The 21,683-nt window shown below is 40.0% G+C and overlaps 1 protein-coding gene across 1 annotated transcript in view; it reads right to left on the bottom strand.

The window, feature by feature from the left end:
* Positions 1 to 5,188: 5,188 nt before the first annotated feature.
* The window catches only part of tmtc2b (transmembrane O-mannosyltransferase targeting cadherins 2b), a 133,368-nt gene continuing 116,873 nt past the window's right edge, over positions 5,189 to 21,683 (bottom strand). The window contains exons 10-12 of the mRNA XM_020935197.2: positions 20,925 to 21,039; positions 15,465 to 15,528; positions 5,189 to 6,934 (exon numbers count right to left, since the gene is read on the bottom strand). Of these exons, the coding sequence (XP_020790856.1) occupies positions 6,755 to 6,934; positions 15,465 to 15,528; positions 20,925 to 21,039 (359 nt within the window). The 3' untranslated portion in view covers positions 5,189 to 6,754. The remainder of the gene's footprint in view (positions 6,935 to 15,464; positions 15,529 to 20,924; positions 21,040 to 21,683) is intronic.

Raw genomic sequence — 21,683 nt, 5'->3', positions numbered from 1 at the left:
TATAATGTGCATTAACATTACGAATAATATTTGCACATGCCCATTTTAACCAGAGCATAGGCTAGAATAACACAGCAGCATGTCATGGCACCTGGCACAGAGGTCAGTCATTGATACGCTCCTGTCAGACCTGTCGTCCTAAACCCTCCTGATGTGGGACCTGCTGCTCCTGCCCCTCTCACTCCGGTGTCCCATTTCTCTTGTTACGGTAACTTTTCATGAGAAAGTGTCCAGAGTAGTTAGCGGCAGAGTTTTTACAGCTTTTTGACACGAGGCAACAGAGAAGGCCACTGTGCTGAAGTTCTCAGTGTGTTCTATATTTGCTTGATGGATGGTGGCAGTGTGTAGTGGGGACAGGCTGCAGCTCTAATGGGTCTCAGAGGAACTTAATCAGCCTTTCCCACTGCACAGAGTGAGAATAAATAAGAGCGTGGACATCTCTGAGCCGGAGGTCTGAGGGGAAAGAGCTGACTGCAACAGGGACAGCAGCACTTTTACACAGACAATGAGGTTAACAGTTATGATCATGAAATATCTTGTCGATTCCAGGATTTTGTCAACACTTGTGATGTATGATTATGTAGATTTAAGTTTTTACTGAGAAGGTAACCCACACTGCAAAATATATTGTTAATATCTGATTTGTAAAACGTGAACATTAAACAAACAATGGATAACTGTCCAATATAGAGTTCAGAGGAAGAAATATTAGAGCAAGAGTCTCCAACTTTTTTCCTCTGGTGAGCTACCTTTACAAAATGAAAATTCCAGAGAGCTACTAATGTTAGCAGTCACAAGAAATTGAGTGTATATAAGAGATGCAACAAGCTATGGATGAGGTACAGTTAGATGCCTATAAAACATAAACCTTTATTCATTAGCAAGGACCACGCCAACAACGACATAGTGTGAAGAAGAGTTTATCAAAGTTTATTGATAATGTACAAGGCGTGGCGGAGCTGGCTGGGTTGAGACTCTAGGTGTGGGCTCCTTCTCAATCTTCAACTGACCCGGGACCCCCCTCGTAGCCATCTTATGACTGAAAGACAAACAATATAGGGGGTGGGAGGGTGGGGTCGAGTTAGACGAGATAAACTGGGATGATGGGAAAGGCTGCTACAAATAGGCTTCTGGGAAATTAAAGGCGTGGTCGAAGTGAGTTGTGGTTTGCTGGTGAGAGGAGAGGGCAGCTGAGGCGTGGTCCTGCTCCTGAATCTCAGTCAATCATATTACTACATACTACACTTCAATTATTAGTGCACAAAGTTAGACATCACAATTATACATTTACAATGGTAATGGTCATTTAATTAATCGAATTTAGTTATACAGCACAATAAGTATGATTCATAAATCCTTTGAGGAGCTCTTTGGAGGGGGGTGGAGAGCTACTGGTAAGTCCCGAGCTGCAGGTTGGAGATTCCTATACTAGAGGAATACGCTTTTACTGACTTTACTGTGCTTTTTTGGACACTCAAACTAATAGGAAGTAACACTGTTATTGTGGGGGAAATGCCAGTTTGTACAGGTGAGTTTTAATAGCAATTTAAAGTGCTGCAGTGGGTCCAAGTTCCTGATGGATTGTGGGAGTGAGGGGGCAGCGGCAGCGAAGGTTCGGTCCCCCAAGGTCCTGTGCTTTGTCCTGATGATGGGAGCGAGGAGGTTAGTGTCGGCGGATCTGAGGCGGCGTGTGGGAGAGTGAAGACGGATGATATCAGGAAATCCAACCAGCGGCTTGAGAAAGTTGGTCTGAAGGACAGCGAAGAGGCACTCATCCCGGCTGCATGGGAGCAAACCTTGAGCACCAGAGCAAAAAGAGGCCCGGTGGATGGAATGGACTGCCCTGTCAAAATGAGCTACCCGCCTAAATCGACAATGAAATCTATCAATTCACGCTACCCGGTCAAAATAAGCTACTTTACATTTTTCTGTGTACAGTTGTATAGATCCAATAAAGCGAACCTCCCAAGTTTGATAACATATTTCTTTGGATTATAGACAGCGGGTTTGATGCTGTTTGTACACGATGATTATACTATATACCTTAGTTATGTACAATTTCATCTCATTTATATGAATATACCTAGGTAGTTCATTTGGACAGTCGTATCCTGCTCAAAAAGGGCTCTGACTAAAGGGAACTAACTAAATGCTCCCACTGTAGAATCACCATTATTCACTCATTTACATGAATTTGGGTAGAGGAAGCTCATTTTGACAGGCCTATATCGGACATTGGATCCACCACAATAGACAAGACCCAAGGTGTAGGCTGTGTAAAGAGGCTCCTGAGACAGTCCAGCACAGAACTGCAGGGTGCTGGCAGGGAAAGCAGACATGGAGCAACATAACCAAGTGGCTGGCATAGTACAGAAACATCTGTGCAGAGTACGGGCTGGAGACTCCAAGGTCACGGTGGGAAACTTCTTCAAAGGCAGAGGAGAATGACCGAGCCAAGATCCATATAGACTGACGTAAAGGTGATGGCGAACTAACCGGACATAGTAGTGGTGGATAAGTAACAGAATAAAGTCGCTGTGGTGGACATCGCAAGACCAGGCATCAAGAAAAAGAAACACAAAGCACTGCTAGAGGGCCTGATCTATGTTATAATGTTGTTTTCCCATCAAAAACATACCTGGAGTTGTGTTTTGTTTCATTCACACATGTTTAACACACAAACCCTGAATATTTAGGGTCCACCTTGTGATGTCACATAGTAATATAGGTAGTAATAACTCATCTGGAATCATTTGGATGATTTCAGTGTGGAATTACCTCCACAAAAAACATATAACATGGCACAAAGCTCACAAGAGTGAATTTTGCATAATATAGGACCTTTAACGATTCCAGTTGTACTAAACAAAGCCAAGCAAACGTAAAAATTTAAACCCAAACAAATAACCTGGCAAACGAAACACATCAATAACCATGTCACTACTGGAAAATATCAAGCTTCTCTCTCCACGTCCTCACTTCACCTATCTGCGGTCATAACCCTTCCTAATATATTATCGTTTTATTGCCTGACAGAGAATAGTGTTCCAAGCATTTATGCACCCACACTACTGGAACACCACACGCCTGTAAATGTGCTGCTGCTGGAGACAGAGTGTGTGTGGACCAAATGCAGGTCTGGTGTGGATCTTCACTGCTCCCATCTGGAACACTGCGTCTACAGTCACCTCAATTTTCACTGCACACAGCTGCTTCCTCCACTGAAAAGTCCAAGCTGTCACAACGCTGAAAATGTTACCTCCGAGTGATTTTCTTAATATTTAAAGGGCTCATATTATGCTATTTACTGATCTATGTTATAATGTTGTTTCCTCATCACAAACACACTCTCTCCTTCACTAGAATCATTTGGAATATTTCAGCCCTTGCAAAAGATAAAAGGTAGGTGTTAACTTGAAAATTACCGCTTCATGACATCACAAGGTGGAACAGAGCATTCTGAGCATATGTAGACTAATAATAAATGGTTACTCAAACGTGTGAATGGATTGAAACACAACTCCATGTATATTTTTAAGGAAGTAACCACTTTCTAACATGACTTAAAGGTCACAAGAATTCATTTTACATAATGTAGGACCTTTAATGCTTCATGTTTGCTTGTGGATTATAATTCCTGCCAATGTAATATTCTTTGAAAAACAGAGCTTTCAATAGCTTCAGAGTCCTATCATGCCGTTTTGAAGTACAGACACAATATTACAGCCTCCACAGCGCCTGAATTGTATGATTAATGTGCCAGGGACCTTTTTTGGGTCTCTCAGGGTAACCACCAGGGTCTGTGTAAATGCTTTAGAGTCCCATAATGTGATAAATACTTTGGGGTGGAGCTGGTGGTCACAGTGGAGAGGGAAGGCTCAGAGGGTCATTTTGGGGAGGCATTGTTCTGTTTGTGACTGTCACAGAAGAAGCAGCTGTGCTGAGTTTAAACAGGGAGATGTGGTGCAATAAGTGACTGAACGTGACAAGAGACACATCTGAAACAATGCATCTCATTTAAACAAATATTTCAGAAATCCTCACAGTGCTTCAGTTCTTTCCAGTACCTAATGTGCCAACTGTCTTTGTGTCCTTGTGAAAGACACAAGAACTTAAAGAGCCATTATAAAATGAATGCTGACAGAAGTAATAGCAACATGAAAATATTCATATTGTAAATTATACCTTATACCGCAGTATCGCTCATTAGAAATGAGGTTGTCATGTCGGTAGCCAGTGACGTTAGTTATGGGTTCAATAATATTATTGTTTTCATTTTCTGAAAGCAGTATTCCATTTCTTAACACTTACCTAATACTACTTTTACTGAGTAATAACAGCTGTACACGGTGAGGTTACATGTCCACACATAAAAGTCTGCTGTTCCTCTTAATAAACCCTTTAATGTGAAGAATCTCAGAGGTGTTCTCTGATTGATGGTAATGTACTGTATATTGCCCCTAAAACTAATATAATAAGTCAAATATCTGTGCTGTTTTCATGGATTCTTGCAAAGTTGCAAAAATATTTTTTTTTCAAACAGGAGCAAGGCAGAGACAGAGCGTAGGCTATGCATCTGACACTGAGTTCACAGGAGTAAATGTGAAAAACTGTCAGCTTCTACCAGTGGGGGTAAATATTATTTATTCCTCAGAAATAAATAAGTTTCTAACAAAGTTTGCCTTGAGTGACAGGTTCTCACTGTTCCCAGGATAAATAGGCTGCACCTTTGTTATGGAGGAAACTGATTTGAGCTGAGAGCAAAAGAGTCTGAGCCTTGAGAGCCCCAAACATCACAGAGCTCCCTCCAGGGGGCGCTCTCAGGGACAGAGTGTTGTCTGTCAGTAGAAGAAGAGCTGTGACACATCTGGATCGGCCTCCACATTGCACTGCTCTGTACATATGGGACTCTTTACATGCCTCTCTGTTGTACTGGGATCAAAGTGCAGGAGATGCTTTTGGCTTGATTTTACAATACGCTTTAGCAAGTTTGCAGGAGAGGTTTATCTCTTCAGATTCAGGTGTAAAATGTGTTCTGCAATGTAATATTTGCTATCCATGGATACATTTAAACAGATTTTTACAACAGACATGTTCAAAATGTCAAAACATATTAATAGATTTTACATCCAAAACAAACTGGACAAAATGAGTTTGTAAACGACGTTTATTGTTGAAAAAAGTTGGGAATTTCTAGCACATTGTTCAGGTATTACAAAACAGGAGGAAAAGGCCTACAAATATTCATAATTTATACAAATACAAACAACTTTAAAAAATAAATCTTCTTAATTTAGTAAACGCTTGAGATCCCTGAGTGAATCGTCTTTTTTGACCCAAGCAATATTCAAATATAAGCACTTTTATGACAGAAGTGTGCACATTAAAGATGGCAGCTGATGGACATTTGAGTTACATTACAAAATACTGTATAAAGGACTTGTGACAAAAACAGTGTGAAACCATCAGGACTGCAACATGTCATACCCAATGTAATACAACATTTGACCTCCATTAACATTGGCCAATAATGAGCACAAATATTAAACAGGCAACGTTCCTTCTTTACAAAAAACACAGTGCCAGCTGGTTCTGTCGCTGAGGAGACCCACTGAAATAACTTAAGGACCAAAACACAAGTATACTGTATCATGGCTTTAAAATCTGACAAGACAATGGCAGGGGCACAAATATTGTACAGACTCTGAATGAGAAGGTGCCGAATCACTAAAACATGTTCATTAGACAGAATATTTACACGAGAGCTTAAGACTGAGGGAGAGGGCCGTACCTCACACACTTCAAAAACCATTGGCCAGCATTTCGTTGGCTACTTTTTTGCTGTATGGATTTATTTACATATTCTACAATATATTAAAGTCATTTATACAAAACAGATTTTTTTTTCTAAATAATTTATAAAACATTTCCCTCTGTAGTGCTATGTCTGTGCGGTAATGATGAGAGCAGAGTGTATTTGGTTCTGTAAATCCTTCATTAGTGTTTTAACTTTAGCTTCAGTCATGTGACCTTATACGGGAGATAGCTTCATAGTTCCAATAATTTCCCCCCGTGTATCCTGACATTTGCATTGCCATGGTAACCTGGCTTTTTCTCTTGTGCTATAAAGAAGCAGTAATGGGAAAAAAGCCACTTCTCTACAAACTAATAAAGAGGATTCACACATTTGGCTGTAAGGCAATGGCTTAAACTGCATTGCCAAGTGTAATCTACTTGGCCGACTCCAAACTTCCCGGAGCTATCAGAGGCTAGTGATGTATTCAAATTGGTGAATAGTCCATTCCCTTTTCATCTTTTTTCATCTTTGAAGCTACAATTTTACTGCTGATAAAATCCTTTTACAGAAAAAGTATAATTTATGTGATGCTCTGAGCACTCAAAATGGTCTTCAATTCTTCGCACAACCTCATTTGAACCGGACCGAGTCATGATGAAAACCAGGCATGGTGATCTTTCTGCACAGACTGGACAACAAAATCCCCATTTTGGACCAGAATTAATTTGCAATAAAACTGCAAATGTATCAGCCCCAGTCTACGAAAACATACTTTAGTCGACCGCGGTCCAAAAAGCTCAGCCATGCTAAGTTGTGCGGAGTATTCATAGCCTGAGGTGCATTCAGAGCTTAGCAGTGATCAGCCTCCTTTCAGACACCCTCCTCCTGGATCAGAGCAGGGGGGAGTGGGGCAATTTTAACCCAGGTCTGGAGCACACGTGGCGGGCAAGGCTCCACTCAGGGGCTAGCAGTCCTCAGGCCCTGCTTCTCCATGATGTTCCAAAGCTTGCGCAGGTTGGACTGGGTGATGGTGTCATCTGGTTTCAGCTGGAGAGCTCTCAGATAGTTAGACTCCGCCTCCTGTAGTTTCCCATTGAGATGCAGGATGGCTCCCAAATTCATGAGGGCTGCAGGGTACTGGAGAGACAGAAGAGAAGTTTGGGATGAGAAAAGAAATATCATATAGCTAAAAATGATTACAACATAATAACAAATACATAGTGGAAACATTCAGTGACACACACTATGGGGAAGTAGCCTGATTCATCAGCCAGTTTCAATTTGTGGAAACAGTCTGACCTCGCAGCATTAGGATTCGTTCGCTTGACGGTGGGCGAGCACTTTTTAAAATTCAACCAATCGCTGCTATTTGGTCGTGACGTATATAATGCGTCACTAACGGGGCTAACTGGTATATTAAGCTTTTCTCAAATCCCGTAGGAAGAAGGGCAATAACGTCTTTCCCTTTGATAAAATTCACCAAACATTCTCTTTGTTCTGGTTTTAAATCCTTGATCTCGGGAATCGTTTCCAACACAGAATGTATGGCTTCGTCTACATCCATCTCGACCACTTTGTTTACTGTTGAGCTGTACCACAAAAGGGACCCAATCATGGCTTCACAGCTCTTCACTGACTGGCTGGTGGATGGTCTACAACTTAGGGGGTTCTTGCAAACCCTCTCGTGTATTCCGATTCCTGACTGGAGAGAAATTAAATTGAGCCTGACTAGTCGGGAAGGGCATTTGACATAAAAAGATGTCAGATTTCTAAAATATTACAGAGTATAGAGCGTATAAAGCAGAGAACAGGTGTTTGAAATACAAAATAGCTTTGCGTTTCAGTACCATGCATTTGCAATTTACGATTCTTTCTCTAGGTGGTCATTTGTCACTGCTTTGACTCAAAGTACCATAAATAATTTTGTCATTTTCCATTGCCTGACTGAGACATGAGGAGTAAGATTGGTTTCCCAGTCACTCTGACCTTGTTTGTCAGATGGTGCTGGTTGCGGTGCGCTGTTTGGAGCAGTAACTATCAGTGTGCTTTGTGACCACACACGTCAGAGACAGACAGGAGCAGAGCTTTGAAGTGGCTACACAGGCTCCATACTGTATATGTCCCCGTGCAGGCACCAGGCTGAAGATCAGTCTGTGGTGGAGCTCTCAGGAGGAGCTGACGTGAGCAGAGCAGGAGCACCATCTGAATCACATTAGGCTCAAACTGGGCCTCTAATGCTGTCACCCAGACACTGACACTCTACTTTAATATGACACTCTACTTTAATATTGCACTCTTGGTAATGAAGTGTTGAAAATGTGCTTCTTTGGACCCTTACGAGCCCCATTTTATTATAAACAAAGGAAGATATTGCTTTAAGACAAGTTTTCGAAAAGGCCAAGTTAATGTAAAAACGCTACAGAGGGATTAAAGCAAGCACAATTGTGTAAGTGCATTTTTGTCATTTCAAGTAAATGAGAAAAGCTGCATCGGAGCCACTTTAGCCATTAAAACAAATCTCAAGTATACAATTTCCCTCACACTCACAAGCAGATTATAAACTGTGGTGATCTACTATTGAAATTCAAGTATAAATCTACTCTATACCATTTTTAAAATGTGTCAAAACACCTCTGCAACATTTCACTACATCTTTGCATCTGACCCATCTCTCCAACTCTTCCTACTGGTCCAGCCCTCAAAAGAAGTCCTCATTCTTCAATAGAAAGTTCCTATAATTACAATAATCCTCAAGTAAAACAAGCCCCTTCTCAGCTGCCTGTGTTTCAGTTAGACGTCACCTGAGACGCCAGGGCTCTCAACTCTAATGGACGAAAGGATCTTACATCTGTTGAGCTCATAAATTACCGGTGTTTGACCTGCCATTTCAGGTCACACCACTAATAACACCAAGGGAACGATTTGGAAGTCAGGCAAGTGTTTATATATTTGCACTTAATTGAAATTGGTACAGGAGTTATATATAAAAGAGTTCAATAGTGACACAGGGGGTTTGAGCGCTGTGCAGTGAATTTAAACTTGATCATAAGGAAGTAAGTACAAAGGCAAAAGAATAATAATAATAATATATATATATATATTTTTAAAATAAATAAAGACTGAAGATGTAATAGATTGCTTGAGCTGTAGACAACAAATAACGTACAACAATAATTTTAGTCATCTGGATTAAACAAACTCAAAAACGCACGATAACAGTATCTCAAAAAGAACACCTGAACAAGACAAAGGTCAGAACGTCTAAAATTATGAAAGTTTCAAATCAGTATTTATGGGATCAGCACATTTGTGCCCTGCGCAGAATGAACCAGTGTCTTGTAGACACCGAGTCAACTCGCCTAAATTTATGAAGGCTCAAAAGTCTAAACACAGGAGCTCCAGTACTGAGACCAATGTCTGGGACTGGAGACCAAAACCAAGAAGAGCAGCAGCTGTAGGAGGAGGTTCTGTACTCACAGTAATCCATGTGGGCAAACCTGAAACTAAAGTCCAGGACACAGAACCACCCTTTGACCCAGAGTCTGATTTCCCTAATCTTAAGAAGAGCGAGCCTAAAGTTCAACCTGAGGAGAAAAGAATTCTAGACCTATTCATCAGAAAGGCCAATCCTACCAAAGAACTTCACCTAGTCCATGAAGGCAACCTCTCCACTGTGATCAAGGTTCAGCCTTCCAGAGTGAAGACTCTGAAGGCCAAAGCTGCTGCAAACCAACACCGGTCAGTTTTGTCCAAGTTGATGAAATGGCAACACTTGCTGCACCTGTGTGGCCTGAGATCACCTTTCCAAAAAGAAAGCTCTACACCATCTCTGAGGTGGAGGATAAGACAGACTACAGCAAGGAGGAGGTCCTGGAGATGTTCCTGAGGAGACACTAAGGAGATAATCTAAAAAGAGCCCACATACATGAGACTTCTGGCAGCAGAATGCCCAATTGTGCACAAATAAATATAATGTATATAACAAGCATATTATCAGGACCATCATCTTATTATTTATGATAATGTGTTGATGATTAGATAACCAGTCCTAAACTAAATAATAAAAGGGAAAAGAGCTGTAGAGAGAGAACGGAGGCATTCAGGGGGATCAGACTTTTGGTCTAAATAACTGAAAGTATGGATTAGTGACTTATGTGGGGCTTTACACAGTATTTTTGCAGTATTGGGCTTATCATTAGTCCATCATTAGCTTGTATGACTGACAAAAGCCAGTTCCTTTCGGCAAAACAGGCATCCACTAAAAGCATTTCAAGTATTTTATCTCCTTTTATACACATAAATTAAAAAATAAAGCAGTAGATTACTACAAAAGCACAATATCAATAAATAAGACCATGAACTGATGTAATACATTTTCAAAATAACCACCTTTAAAATGTTTGATATTTTTATTGAAATTACATGGTTTGCAATGACCAAATGTCAAGTTTACACATAGCAAGATTAACAACAGTGGCATTATTACAGTAAAACTAAATGGCAGGAATGAATTAATCTACTGAACGTGTAAATATTTTCTATCCTGAGTCCTCAGCCAGCATATTTTAGTCGTAAAATGTATTTATTTATTTATTTTCTATCTCAATGTGCAAAAGAAATAATCGTTGGTCAAAAGGTAACTGCTGATTATTTGACTAGTCTATATAATAATCACCAGGTTATTCGATTACTAAAAATATTACTTGCAGCCTGGAAACACTTTTTAACAACTTTAAGGTGTTGCAGTAACAGTCCAGATGTATGCAGATGTGTTTAACAGTTTTATGAAGTCTTGGAAACACGTGAATGATGCACAAGAACCACTGATGTTTACTGACCCCGCTAAACATCACAACAGAGTCTTATAAAACACTGACTTTTCACTGACTCATCTGTGCCTCCTGCTTACCTGATCGGAGTTATTATCCCTGTTTCACCATGTTTCGGCACTTCTAAAAAGTTTTTGATTTATACTGTGGCATACTTTTTTTTTTTTTTTTTACTACACTCTCTGTACGGTACAAAAACATTCCCTTGTCAAAGCCTTTGATTTCTGCTCATTTCCTGCTGCTCTGTTACCTCTCAACCTCTGGAGCTTTCCCTAAACTGGCATGAAGACAGAGGAGGGAGCAGATGTGGAGCGGATTAGGAAGACCCGTAAAGAAACGTTAAAATGGTACAGCTTTGGGGATTTTCGAAAGAATTTTTGCATTTGTTACACATTTTAAAAGGCATACATGAAGAATGTCTTAGCAAAAGTACAGCTATAAAGGTGTTTAAATCAGCTTTTAAATCAGGTAAACTGTGAAGGATTTCAATGGTTTTCTGTTAAACTAAATAAAAACAGCAACAAAAAAAAACCTACTGAAATATTATGAAAACCATTTTTAATTTAGTTTATTATACTTTCTTCATTTTATTTAAATTATTGGCTTATTATTAGAATTGTTATGATTATTATTTATTTTTACGTATGTATTTATATACTCATATTGTAGTATGTGGTGAAGAAGAAGAAGTCAGAGAAGAAGTCAGAGAAGTTGGAGAAGTAGAAGAGGAAGTCAGAGAAGAAGTAGTCGGAGAAGAAGTGGTCGGAGAAGAAGAAGAAGTCAAAGAAGTAGTCAAAGAAGAAATTGAAGAAGTAGTTTGAGAAGAAGTCGAAGAAGAAAATGTCGGAGAAGAAGCCAGAGAAGAAGAAAAAGTAGTCGGAGAAGTAGTTGAAGAAGAAGAAGTAGTCGAAGAAGAAGTTGGAGAAAAAGTCGGGGAAGAAGTCGGGGAAGAAGAAGAAGTAGCCGGAGAAGAAGTTGGAGAAAAGTCGGAAGTCGGGGAAGAAGAAGTAGTCGAAGAAGAAGTTGGAGAAAAAGTCGGGGAAGAAGTCGGGGAAGAAGAAGAAGTAGCCGGAGAAGAAGTCAAAGAAGAAGAAGAAATCGAAATCAAAGAAGAAGAAATCGAAGAAGAAGTCGAAGAAGAAGTTGGAGAAGTCGAAGAAGTCGGAGAAGAAGTCGAAGAAGAAGAAGAAATCGAAATCAAAGAAGAAGAAATCGAAGAAGAAGACGAAGAATGTTCCTCTTTCAACATAAGCATCCATATGAATTCAATATGAAACAGTTTGTTAAGTGAAGCGTCCAAAAGCAGCAAAGCGTGAAGTGACAAACTCAGACGGACAGAGAACACAGCTACAGTCAAGTCCCATTGAGCAGAACAAAGAGAAGGCTCTGAAGATGGATGAAGCCCTAACACATGACTATTGTGCATCAGCTGTAAGCAATACAACTCACAGGAGGAGTCCAAGTGTGACTGACCATAAGGCAAGTGCGGTCAGTGTTTGGGTTTGGATCTACAGTGTTTATACAGCTATGGAGGCCAAGAAAAAGTCACATTATGATGATCCCGGTACGGCAATGAAACCATGAGAAAGAAAAACGCGGGAGGAGTTTTTGGGGGAAGAATGATCCTAAATTTAAGCTGTCTCAACATGTTTACAAAGACAATGGGGCAAGGGTAACTCATACATTATATCACTGTACAACGGTGGAAATTTACGAGCGAATACATCAGACTGTTTCGTTTGGGTTAGTGTCTACAAGTGGTCCTGAGCTAACTTTACTTGCCCTTTGTCTAAAGAAATAAGTCAGATTGGTATATTGGAAAACATTGACAGCTTGTATACAGCAGTTGTCATTAAACATTAAAAGTATGCAAAAAATAACAAATAAGTAAATACAAATGTTGCAGAATATGGGCATAATTAGCTGTAGTTACAATTCAGTTTACTATGGATTATACCAGTGAGAATTCCAATCTTGTGTGTTAATCTTGCATAAAGCATAAGTATAATCACTGTTTCATATTGTGGAATTCTAAGACTCCATGTTGTTTGTTACAACTGCATAACTCACGGCGTGTTTTTGTTTAATGCTAGTGCAAAGGTACAAACATACTATCCTGTACTACCCTATAAATTAGACTTTGTTAATGACTTTCTTTGCAAGGGATAGCTTAGTAAGCCTTGGTCTATACAAACAAACAAATCTGTTTAAAAGGAGCTTCGTTCCAGCTGATACTGTACTTACTAATAAATTGTAATCTATTTATCTATCAATTTTAGTATGGTGTCTGGAAAAAAAAGTAATTTGCTTTTATATATTTAATTTTAACTGTGATCTTAGCCAAGCGTGATGGATCAATTTAATTAATTATTTATGGAACAAAGGCATGCTGCATTAGCCTGATTCATCAGCCGGTTTCACTTTGTGGAAACAGTCTGACTTTGCAGCATCAGGATTTGTTCGCTCGACAGTAGATGGGTATTGTTTTTATTTAACCAATCGCTGCTATTTGGTCGTGACATATGTAATGCCCCAAATCCCATAAGAAGGGCAATAACGTCTTTCCCCTTGATAAAATTCACTAAACATTCTCTTTGTTCCAGCTTTAAATCCTTGATCTCGGGAATCGTTGCCAAAACAGAACATATGGCTTTATCTATAACCATTTTGACTTCTTTGTTTACTGTTGTGCTGCACCACAAAAGGGACCCAGACAGGCACTTGAGTTTGATGTCATGGCTTCACAGCTCTTTGCTGACTGGCCGGTGCGTGGTCTACAACTTCCGGGTTCTTGCAAAATGTCTAGTGTATTCCGATTTCTGACCTAGTCGCTGAAGAGAAATTAAATTTAGCGGAGGCAGTAGGTGGCGCCAGCCATGCTAATGCTGCACTGGAGCACTGTAACACTGTAATTGTGTTTTTATACGTGTTTATTGTACATAATGTGGATGGATGAAATGTGAAATTTGGGACCAGCCTCTTGAATTTACAAATTTACATACGGGTACGAATAAAGCAACCTAACCTAACCTAAGCACTCATATATAAAAGGTTCTATGTTGTACAAAACTGACTCTTGTAAAATTTAATCCATGTTAGAATGTCGTTACCTCTGCAAAAACATATCCAGAGTTATGTTTTGTTTCATTGACATATGTTTGAGTAACTATTATTAATCTGTCCACATCCTAACTGAGCAGGGTTTGTGTGTAAAACGTATGAATGAAACAAAACACAACTCTGGGTGTGTTTCTGATGAGGAAACAACATTATAACAGACCAGAAAATAGCGTAATATAGGCCCATTAACCTAAGTTCATCATTTGTGTGTGTGTTTTTTTTAGTCACTGAATCTATCCTGAAGCCCCAACATTATATTTAATTTTATTTGGCCAAACCACAAAAACAAAACAAGTAACCACCTGAATAACCAGTGGCGTAACCTGTGCCCCGTGAGCAGTCACTTGGAGCAGTCGTGTGTGGAGCTAGAGCCCTTCATTTTCAGGATGTCAGCGCCTCTGACCAGGGGGTTATTACCATTATTCTTTCCAATCTGCTCACTCTGCCTGAGCTTTGAAGTCACTGATGGATGCTGCACAAACACATCTCAGAGCTTAGTGCAAACTAGCCCTCATTTCTCTGCCTGGCCCTCCACAAAGAGCCCCATTCAGGCCAGTAATAAGGAGGGATTACTGCACAGGCCAGGCACTCTGATTGCTCTTATGACAGTAAACAGCAACAATTAGGAGCTTGTGATTTATCAGGGTAAAAAATAAAATAAAATACAGACTTCTTGGTGGTACACGTTGAACCTCACCAACCTTACATTACCTTTGAATAAAAAAACAACTGAAGTTATATCTTGTAAAAGGTTTGTGACAAAGGCCTTTGCTTTGGAACTGCTGTTTATTATTATCTTTTTTTTTTATTTACCCATGATCACGTATAGATATTATTTAAAGATGCACAATGTAACTTTTGAGTCTGCTGGTTTGAAATGTTTCACAAAATTACCTGAAACATATCTATATCCTACATCCAGGCCAAGTTACAAACCAGATAAGTGGAGATGCTGTAGAGAGGCAGCTCGTAGAAACAATGCATGTTTTTCAAGGTGTCTTTCCAGGAATTAAAACACCTAAAATCAGTGGTGTAGTTAGGATTTTTTAAGTGGGGGATTCGTGACTAAACCAGGACTGAACCAAGACCGAACCAGGATTAAACCAGGTCTAAATCAGGATTAAACCAGGACTAAACCAGGACTAATCTCCTCAAAGTGCGAATGGGCAACAGCAGCGCATAGCCCCGTGGGGGGCGGAGCTTTGTGCCAGTCTTTTTGCCTGCGGTCACCTGAAGGTCTACGCGGGCGCACCTCCGGACCAGCCCCAACCCTCATTCCTGGTTTATTTCTGGTTTAGTCCTAGTTTAGACCTGTTTTAGTCCTGTTTTAGTCCTGGTTTAGACCTGGTTTAGACCTGGTTTAGACCTGGTTTAGACCTGGTTCAGTCCTGGTTCAGTCCTGGTTCAGTCCTGGTTCAGTCCTGGTTCAGTCCTGGTCCCTCACGTGGCAGGTCACTATAGGACAGTAGTGCAGATATCATGAGCCTATGCAGGTTGTTTTCACCATTGCCAGAAGCTCCGGTTTGACATTTAGTTGTAGCTCGGGAGAAGTGGGTGGACGACGTAGCCCCATGTACCATGCCCACTACACACCGTAAACACAGGTAGGTGGCAGAGGGTTATCAGAAAAGTCACATGGTACACCTTTTACAGGTTTTATCCATAGTAGTATTTGTACATATTAAAAAAAACAAAAACACTGAGTTGCTTGTACTTACATCCGGCCTGAGAGTGGCTGCTTGTCCGTAGTACTTTTCGGCTGCTTCGTTTAGACTGGCTTGTCTGTGAAGAAAACACACAGAAGGAGCTTGTCATTTTTCATCTTTACTGCAGCTGGCTACAGGCCTTGGACTCTGCTCCCCAGTGCTCAGGGTCAGTGGGAAAGAACCACCACCAAACAGAATAAAAATGAGGAAAGATACAAAAATAGAACAGGTTTCCCACAGTTCTCTGTTGGATTGGATCTTGGCAAAGTCTGACCTTGAAATATGTGCGGTTAATTAAACTGAAAGTCATGTAAATCAAGCAGATGGTTATCGCAACATTTGCTATAAGTGCTGCATTTTAGCAAGAGAAACTGTGTAAATACTATTAAAACATGGATCATTATTATTTAAAAGGAAGTTTTAGGGTTCATAAAAAATAATAAAGTAATCGATGACAGGGATGGAAAAGGACAAAACTGAACTTTTCCTGAGTGGTTTTAAAATAATCTAAATCAGTGGTCTCTAGCCTGTAGGTCAGGAGCTACCAGTAGCTCTCCAAACTATTATAAATAGCTCGCCAAAGAATTTCTGAATTACATATTAGACTGAACATCTCAAATTTGATTAATTACCATAGTAAATGAGTTAATTTGAACTTTGTACACTAATAAATGGATATTGGATTTATGTTTTAAAGACATCTAACTGCACTAACATCTACGGCTTACCCTCTTATATTCACTCAATTTCTTGTGATCGCTAAAATGAGTAGCTCTCCGGCATTTTCGTTTTCTAAAGGTAGCACACGTGATGCAAAATGTTGGAGATCCCTGATTAGGGGTGTGCAAAAATATCGAAATCGCATCGTTTAATGTGATGATACAGTATTGATATTGTGGCCTGCTATATCGATATATCGACACAGCTTTTGGTAGATTTTACTAAATTTTTTTGTTACAGCGCTACAGTTTTGTTGCTTGTTCAGAGGAAAGAAATTCGTTCATGTGACACATTTGACATATTCACTGTTTTGTTGATTGAATTGTGTGTGTTTCATATTAACTTTGCACAATATATGGTTTAACTTTAACTTTAAGACTTTTAGTGTCACAGCCATGATTTACAAATAATTTTTTATTGAACCATATCGAATGGATTTGAAATATATCGTGTTGAATCGAAAGCTCACTGTATCAAGATATGTGTTGTATCGTGGCCTATGTATCGAGGTTTATATCGTATCAGCAACGTCTTAATGATACCCAGCTTTACCCCTGATCTAAATCTATATCAGAATTACTATAAAACACATTCTGATATAAAATAAACTACACTAGAAAACACCAACACATTTTAGCTATAAGATATCAATATATTATAAATAATAATTGATTTATGTGTCTTTAGTCAAACTGCCAAAGTATGAACCCAGTTGAATTTTGCCTTGAGTAAAGAGAGCAGTGCCTTCTCTGTACCATGTGGTTTGTTTTTAGCAGATGGTGAATCACCACGAGTCCCTGCAGCACGGACCTGAGCCTGCACCTGTCACATCCCAGTGTTTTCATCTCTAACACCCCACGGCGCCTCCTACTGTCTGTCAGCTGCTAATACACATAATACACGAACACTTTACAGTCCAGAACTGCTGGGCTCCAGAGACCACTGCAGGCCACTCAAACAGTTTTAGTCTGAGAAAGTCAAGGACACGGAGCGGGGGGCTGGGGTGGGGGATCAAAGCAAGTGTGGCTCTTTCATTTAAGCTGTCGTCCGCTCCTATAAGGGATCATCCACATGCTCAGGATATAAGGCCCGGCTTTCTTCTTCTACAGGGCACAGGTCACAGGCCCAAGACCAAACACAGCTATAAACGCCCCCAGTGAGTCTTTGGCACGCAAGTCCAGCTGCTTATATTGCTTTTTATACATTACACAATATCAGCAATTATTTTAACAATCATTATTATTCCACCATAAATGGTTCCACAGCCTGAAATAATGAACCACGAAAATCATCACCCCTAACCTTCAGGGACTGGCCAAAGTAGACATTTGTTTTATTATTATGGTTTTGTTACAGTTGCTTTATTGTTTTATTTTTTGTTGTTTTTCATTGTCACTAAACTTTGAGCAATCTGTAACTCATTTAGTAATTTAGTAATCTGTTTGGGACTTTGAGACACATATACACAAATATTTGCTCCATTGGTTCATATAAACCTATCTTGAATACACAGCTAGAATTTATGTTTTGGGTCAAAGTTTCTCTTTTCCAAACAACTACTTTAAATTCCTGCATGGATCCAAGTACAGGGCTGTAGCTGAATTTGTCCAGACATTATAAATGCGGCCTCTCGTCCAGCCACAAACACAGGCCTGTTTGCCAACACAAGTATTCAGAGAGATCCAGCTTCAGGGCAAGAATGTATGTGCCATTCTAATGGGATAATGTCATTATCACATTTAACAACACATTATCAGAGCGACTGGACTGTGTCTAAGCTGAGGCCAAAGAGCACTGGTCTCACGATGGAGTATGTGTTTGGGGCGGGACAAGACAATCCAGGAGAGAGGGGGAGTCATGAGGGTAAATAGTCTGAATTTATGTCATCTTGTAATTGAACTTCAGTGGTGGAACGCAACAAAGTAAAAATAGTAAAGTACTGTACTTAAGTATAAATTTTAGGCATCTGTACATTACTGAAATAGATTTTAAGGTGGATACTTTTCACTTTTACTTCACTATATTTGAGAGTAGGTGCCTGCACTTTCTACTCCACTAGACCTGCTGAAATGGCTGAGGGTTTATTTTTAACACATTCATAGTTTAAACAAATGCAAATATACAAATAAAAACAGCTAGTAAAAAAAAAAAAATCTATAAATTTGTATCTGTCGAGCAATATTCAGCACAAATCTTTAAATACATTTTTAAAAGTGTAATTTAATACTTTTACTTATTTACTTAAGTAGATTTTTTGATGTGATATATATGAATATAAACTACTTTCTACAACTATTTTTGCAAAAATTTTACTTTATGTACGTTATGGTGACAAGACATCAGAGAGAAAGAACTAAACTGTATTTCTACATAAAGAATATTTAAGAAAGTGTTTAGGTTTAAACAGCAGATGCATGGCCCATCTGTCTCCATCCCACAATCACATTTTGGAGATTGGCCTCGGTCCACTGCACACAGCTTCAGCCGGAGGGACTCCTGATGTACTGTCTGCTACCAGCTCATGTTATTACCCACTATCAATTCAAAGCAAATTACACATTTAGCAACCACTGGGGAAGGTAAAAACACTGAATCTGACACAGCTAACGTCGTGACATGCCACTTACGCAGACTAATACCTCACATAAGAGCCTCTATAAAACATGTGCTTCCAATAGAAACATTTATGACTGTGTAATGTATTTTAACCATTACTTCCTCAAGAAAAGAATAAATCCCCCACACAAGTCATATTTACAAGTATGAACTTGGCACACTGGTCTCACTGTCTTTCATGCCCTCTCTGTCCACATGAACCAGCTTCTCTGCAAAATATATAAATTATCCTTAAAATGATGGGTTTGGTGAAAATCCCAAGGACCCACGAGTATAATAATAGACATTTGCACATCTAAGAGGCCGTATTCTTTAGAATCACTTTTGTCCCTCCGACAGAGAGCCTTTCCACTGTGGCCTCCAAAGCAAACATATAAAGATCATGAGCCATGGAGGAGCGCAGAGAGAGGAGCCCATGCCAGGAGCCAGGGAGGGGGTCGAACACATGCTGCTCCAGCCTCTGCCCCACTGTGAGGGGCTCAGATACACACAGTGTGAGGGGCTCAGATACACACAGTGTGAAGGGTTCAGATACACACAGTGTGCGGGGCTCACATACACACAGTGTGAGGGGCTCAGATAGACACAGTGTGAGGGGCTCAGATAGACACAGTGTGAGGGGCTCAGATAGACACAGTGTGAGGGGCAAAGAGAGGCTGGAGATAGACACAAGTGTGGGGTAAACAGGCTCTGGATTGCTCCTTTTGTGACCAGAGAAGGGCTGTAATATCAGATCTATAAGAGCTTACTTTTTGTTAGAGACCCCACATGGAGTCATTACGCCTTTTTATATTTTTAGGTTTTGACTTAACATTCCCAAAGTAGGGAACAGCTATTGCTTATTTATTTTTTTGAAGTAGCTGAGCTGTGTTCAGTTGGCTGATTAAAAAAAAAAATTAAATAAATAAATAAATACACACAGACTTTGTACAGACCCCACTGACTATATATTGATGCAGGTTTATAAGAAATATCAGCACAAATACCTTTGTCTTTTACACTGTTGGAGTCCCAGTTGTCAGTCATAAAAAACACAGAAGTGTATGACACAGTGTAACAGTGTAAGGAGCTTTAGGCGACTGCTGAAAGATTGGCTGACAGAAAAGGACTAAAGGACTAAAGGACACATCCATCAGGGAGGTTACAATAAAAAAATAAGGACATGTTCTATAAATGCAGGTTTTAAAACATTTGGTTAAACACTGGTTTAGCACATTTTTTGCAAAAAACAGATAAATAAATGACAAAATAAGGAACAAGCGATAGAAATGAGCTTTAGTGTTAATCCTGCATATTTATTGATGGATGTTTGTACACGTTTACATAAGTTGTTATGTTATGCCATTTCTAGAAGATGAACTTCATATTTGTACAGATGGTCACTTTGTCTTCACTTCACACACTCTTAGAGTAACTGTAATCTGTGGTCACAACTCACATCTGTATGAAGACACAGCGCTAACACAGCCCAGGCTCTGGAGCTGGCTCTGCTGTGAGGAGAGGATTACTCTAAATCATGAGGCTGAGGACTGTTGTAAGCCTGGGATAAAGCTGCAGACTGAAGACCTCCCTCTCTCCTTAGCCCTGGAAACTACCCAGGCCCACCCATCTCCTCCTCACTGTAAATGACCAAAGCCCACCCATCACCTCCTCACTGTAAATGACCAAAGCCCACCCATCTCCTCTCTCACTGTAAATGACCAAAGCCCACCCATCACCTCCTCACTGTAAATGACCAAAGCCCACCCATCTCCTCCTCACTGTAAATGACCAAATCCACCCATCTCCTCCTCACTGTAAATGACCAAATCCACCCATCTCCTCCTCTCACTGTAAATGACCAAAGCCCACCCCATCTTATCTACACTGTAGATCTGTGGTTTTCAAACTGTCAATTTAGTTTATATTTCTGTCTGCCTTTAGTTTAGACCTTGTTTAGAACCAATAGTGTGTGTATTTCTTTCAAGTCCTGGTTTAGTCTCAGCTTAGACCTAGATTGGACCTCTTTTGACTTGGTTTAGATCTGGTGGTACTGGATGAGAAAAGTTTGAGAACCATTGACCAAAGCCCACCCATCTCCTCCACACTGTCAATGACCCCTGTGCGTAGACCTCATCATTTCCCAATCAGCCTCACCTGAGCATATGGGCGGCACTGAAGACCACATCAAACTCTCCACTGTCGAGCTGAGCTGCTTTCTTGGCCATCTCTGCCGCTTCCAGCCCCCGAGACTCCTCCAACAAAAACTGACCTGGAAGCACCGGGACAAACTGTGAGGGAGAGGCCTGAGCAAAGACAGAACTCACTGAAACTTTTTCAGGACACAGAAACTTTCCAAAGATGATATATAGCACACGAAAGCTGGCACACATGATATGGGATTTTGTGCTTTTGTAGTGTAATAAATCATGACAAAGTTTACTGAGGTGTTTCAAGGTATTTTTAGGTAACAGATTTATGAAAAGTCTAAAATTACAATATAAAACAAAATAATTTATGTGTATCTGGAAAACAGTCGCTCAGGTGTTTAAAGAGGTGCATTGTGTAACTTTTCTGGTGGCAAATCAGTCAAATTCTTTGGACAGACAGTATGTAGTATTTTACAGTATGGTATTAAACCTTTCTATCATCATGAAGAAGAAACCAGACCACGTTACAGGTCACATCTGCGGAGAGGAGACCCCGCTCATAGTGGCTGTTTTTCTAGGTGTTTTTGACTTATAAAACCACTTGTGTTTGATTACATGCAAGGTAAAGCTGTTTAATATCATACTGTGGAACATTTCAGGCAGAGTAATGACATATCAGCAGAAACAAGCAGGTGACAGACCCTCCATCAGAAAGTTTACACAGTGCACCTCATACCAACACTATGGTTCTACTCAATTTACCTCT

Source organism: Boleophthalmus pectinirostris, unplaced genomic scaffold (assembly GCF_026225935.1).
Source record: "Boleophthalmus pectinirostris isolate CB_2022bp ecotype Guang Dong unplaced genomic scaffold, ASM2622593v1 HiC_scaffold_2, whole genome shotgun sequence".
Taxonomy (NCBI): Eukaryota; Metazoa; Chordata; class Actinopteri; order Gobiiformes; family Gobiidae; genus Boleophthalmus; species Boleophthalmus pectinirostris.
The sequence above is the reverse complement of the archived record's forward strand: the minus strand, read 5'-3'. Positions and strand labels throughout refer to the sequence as shown.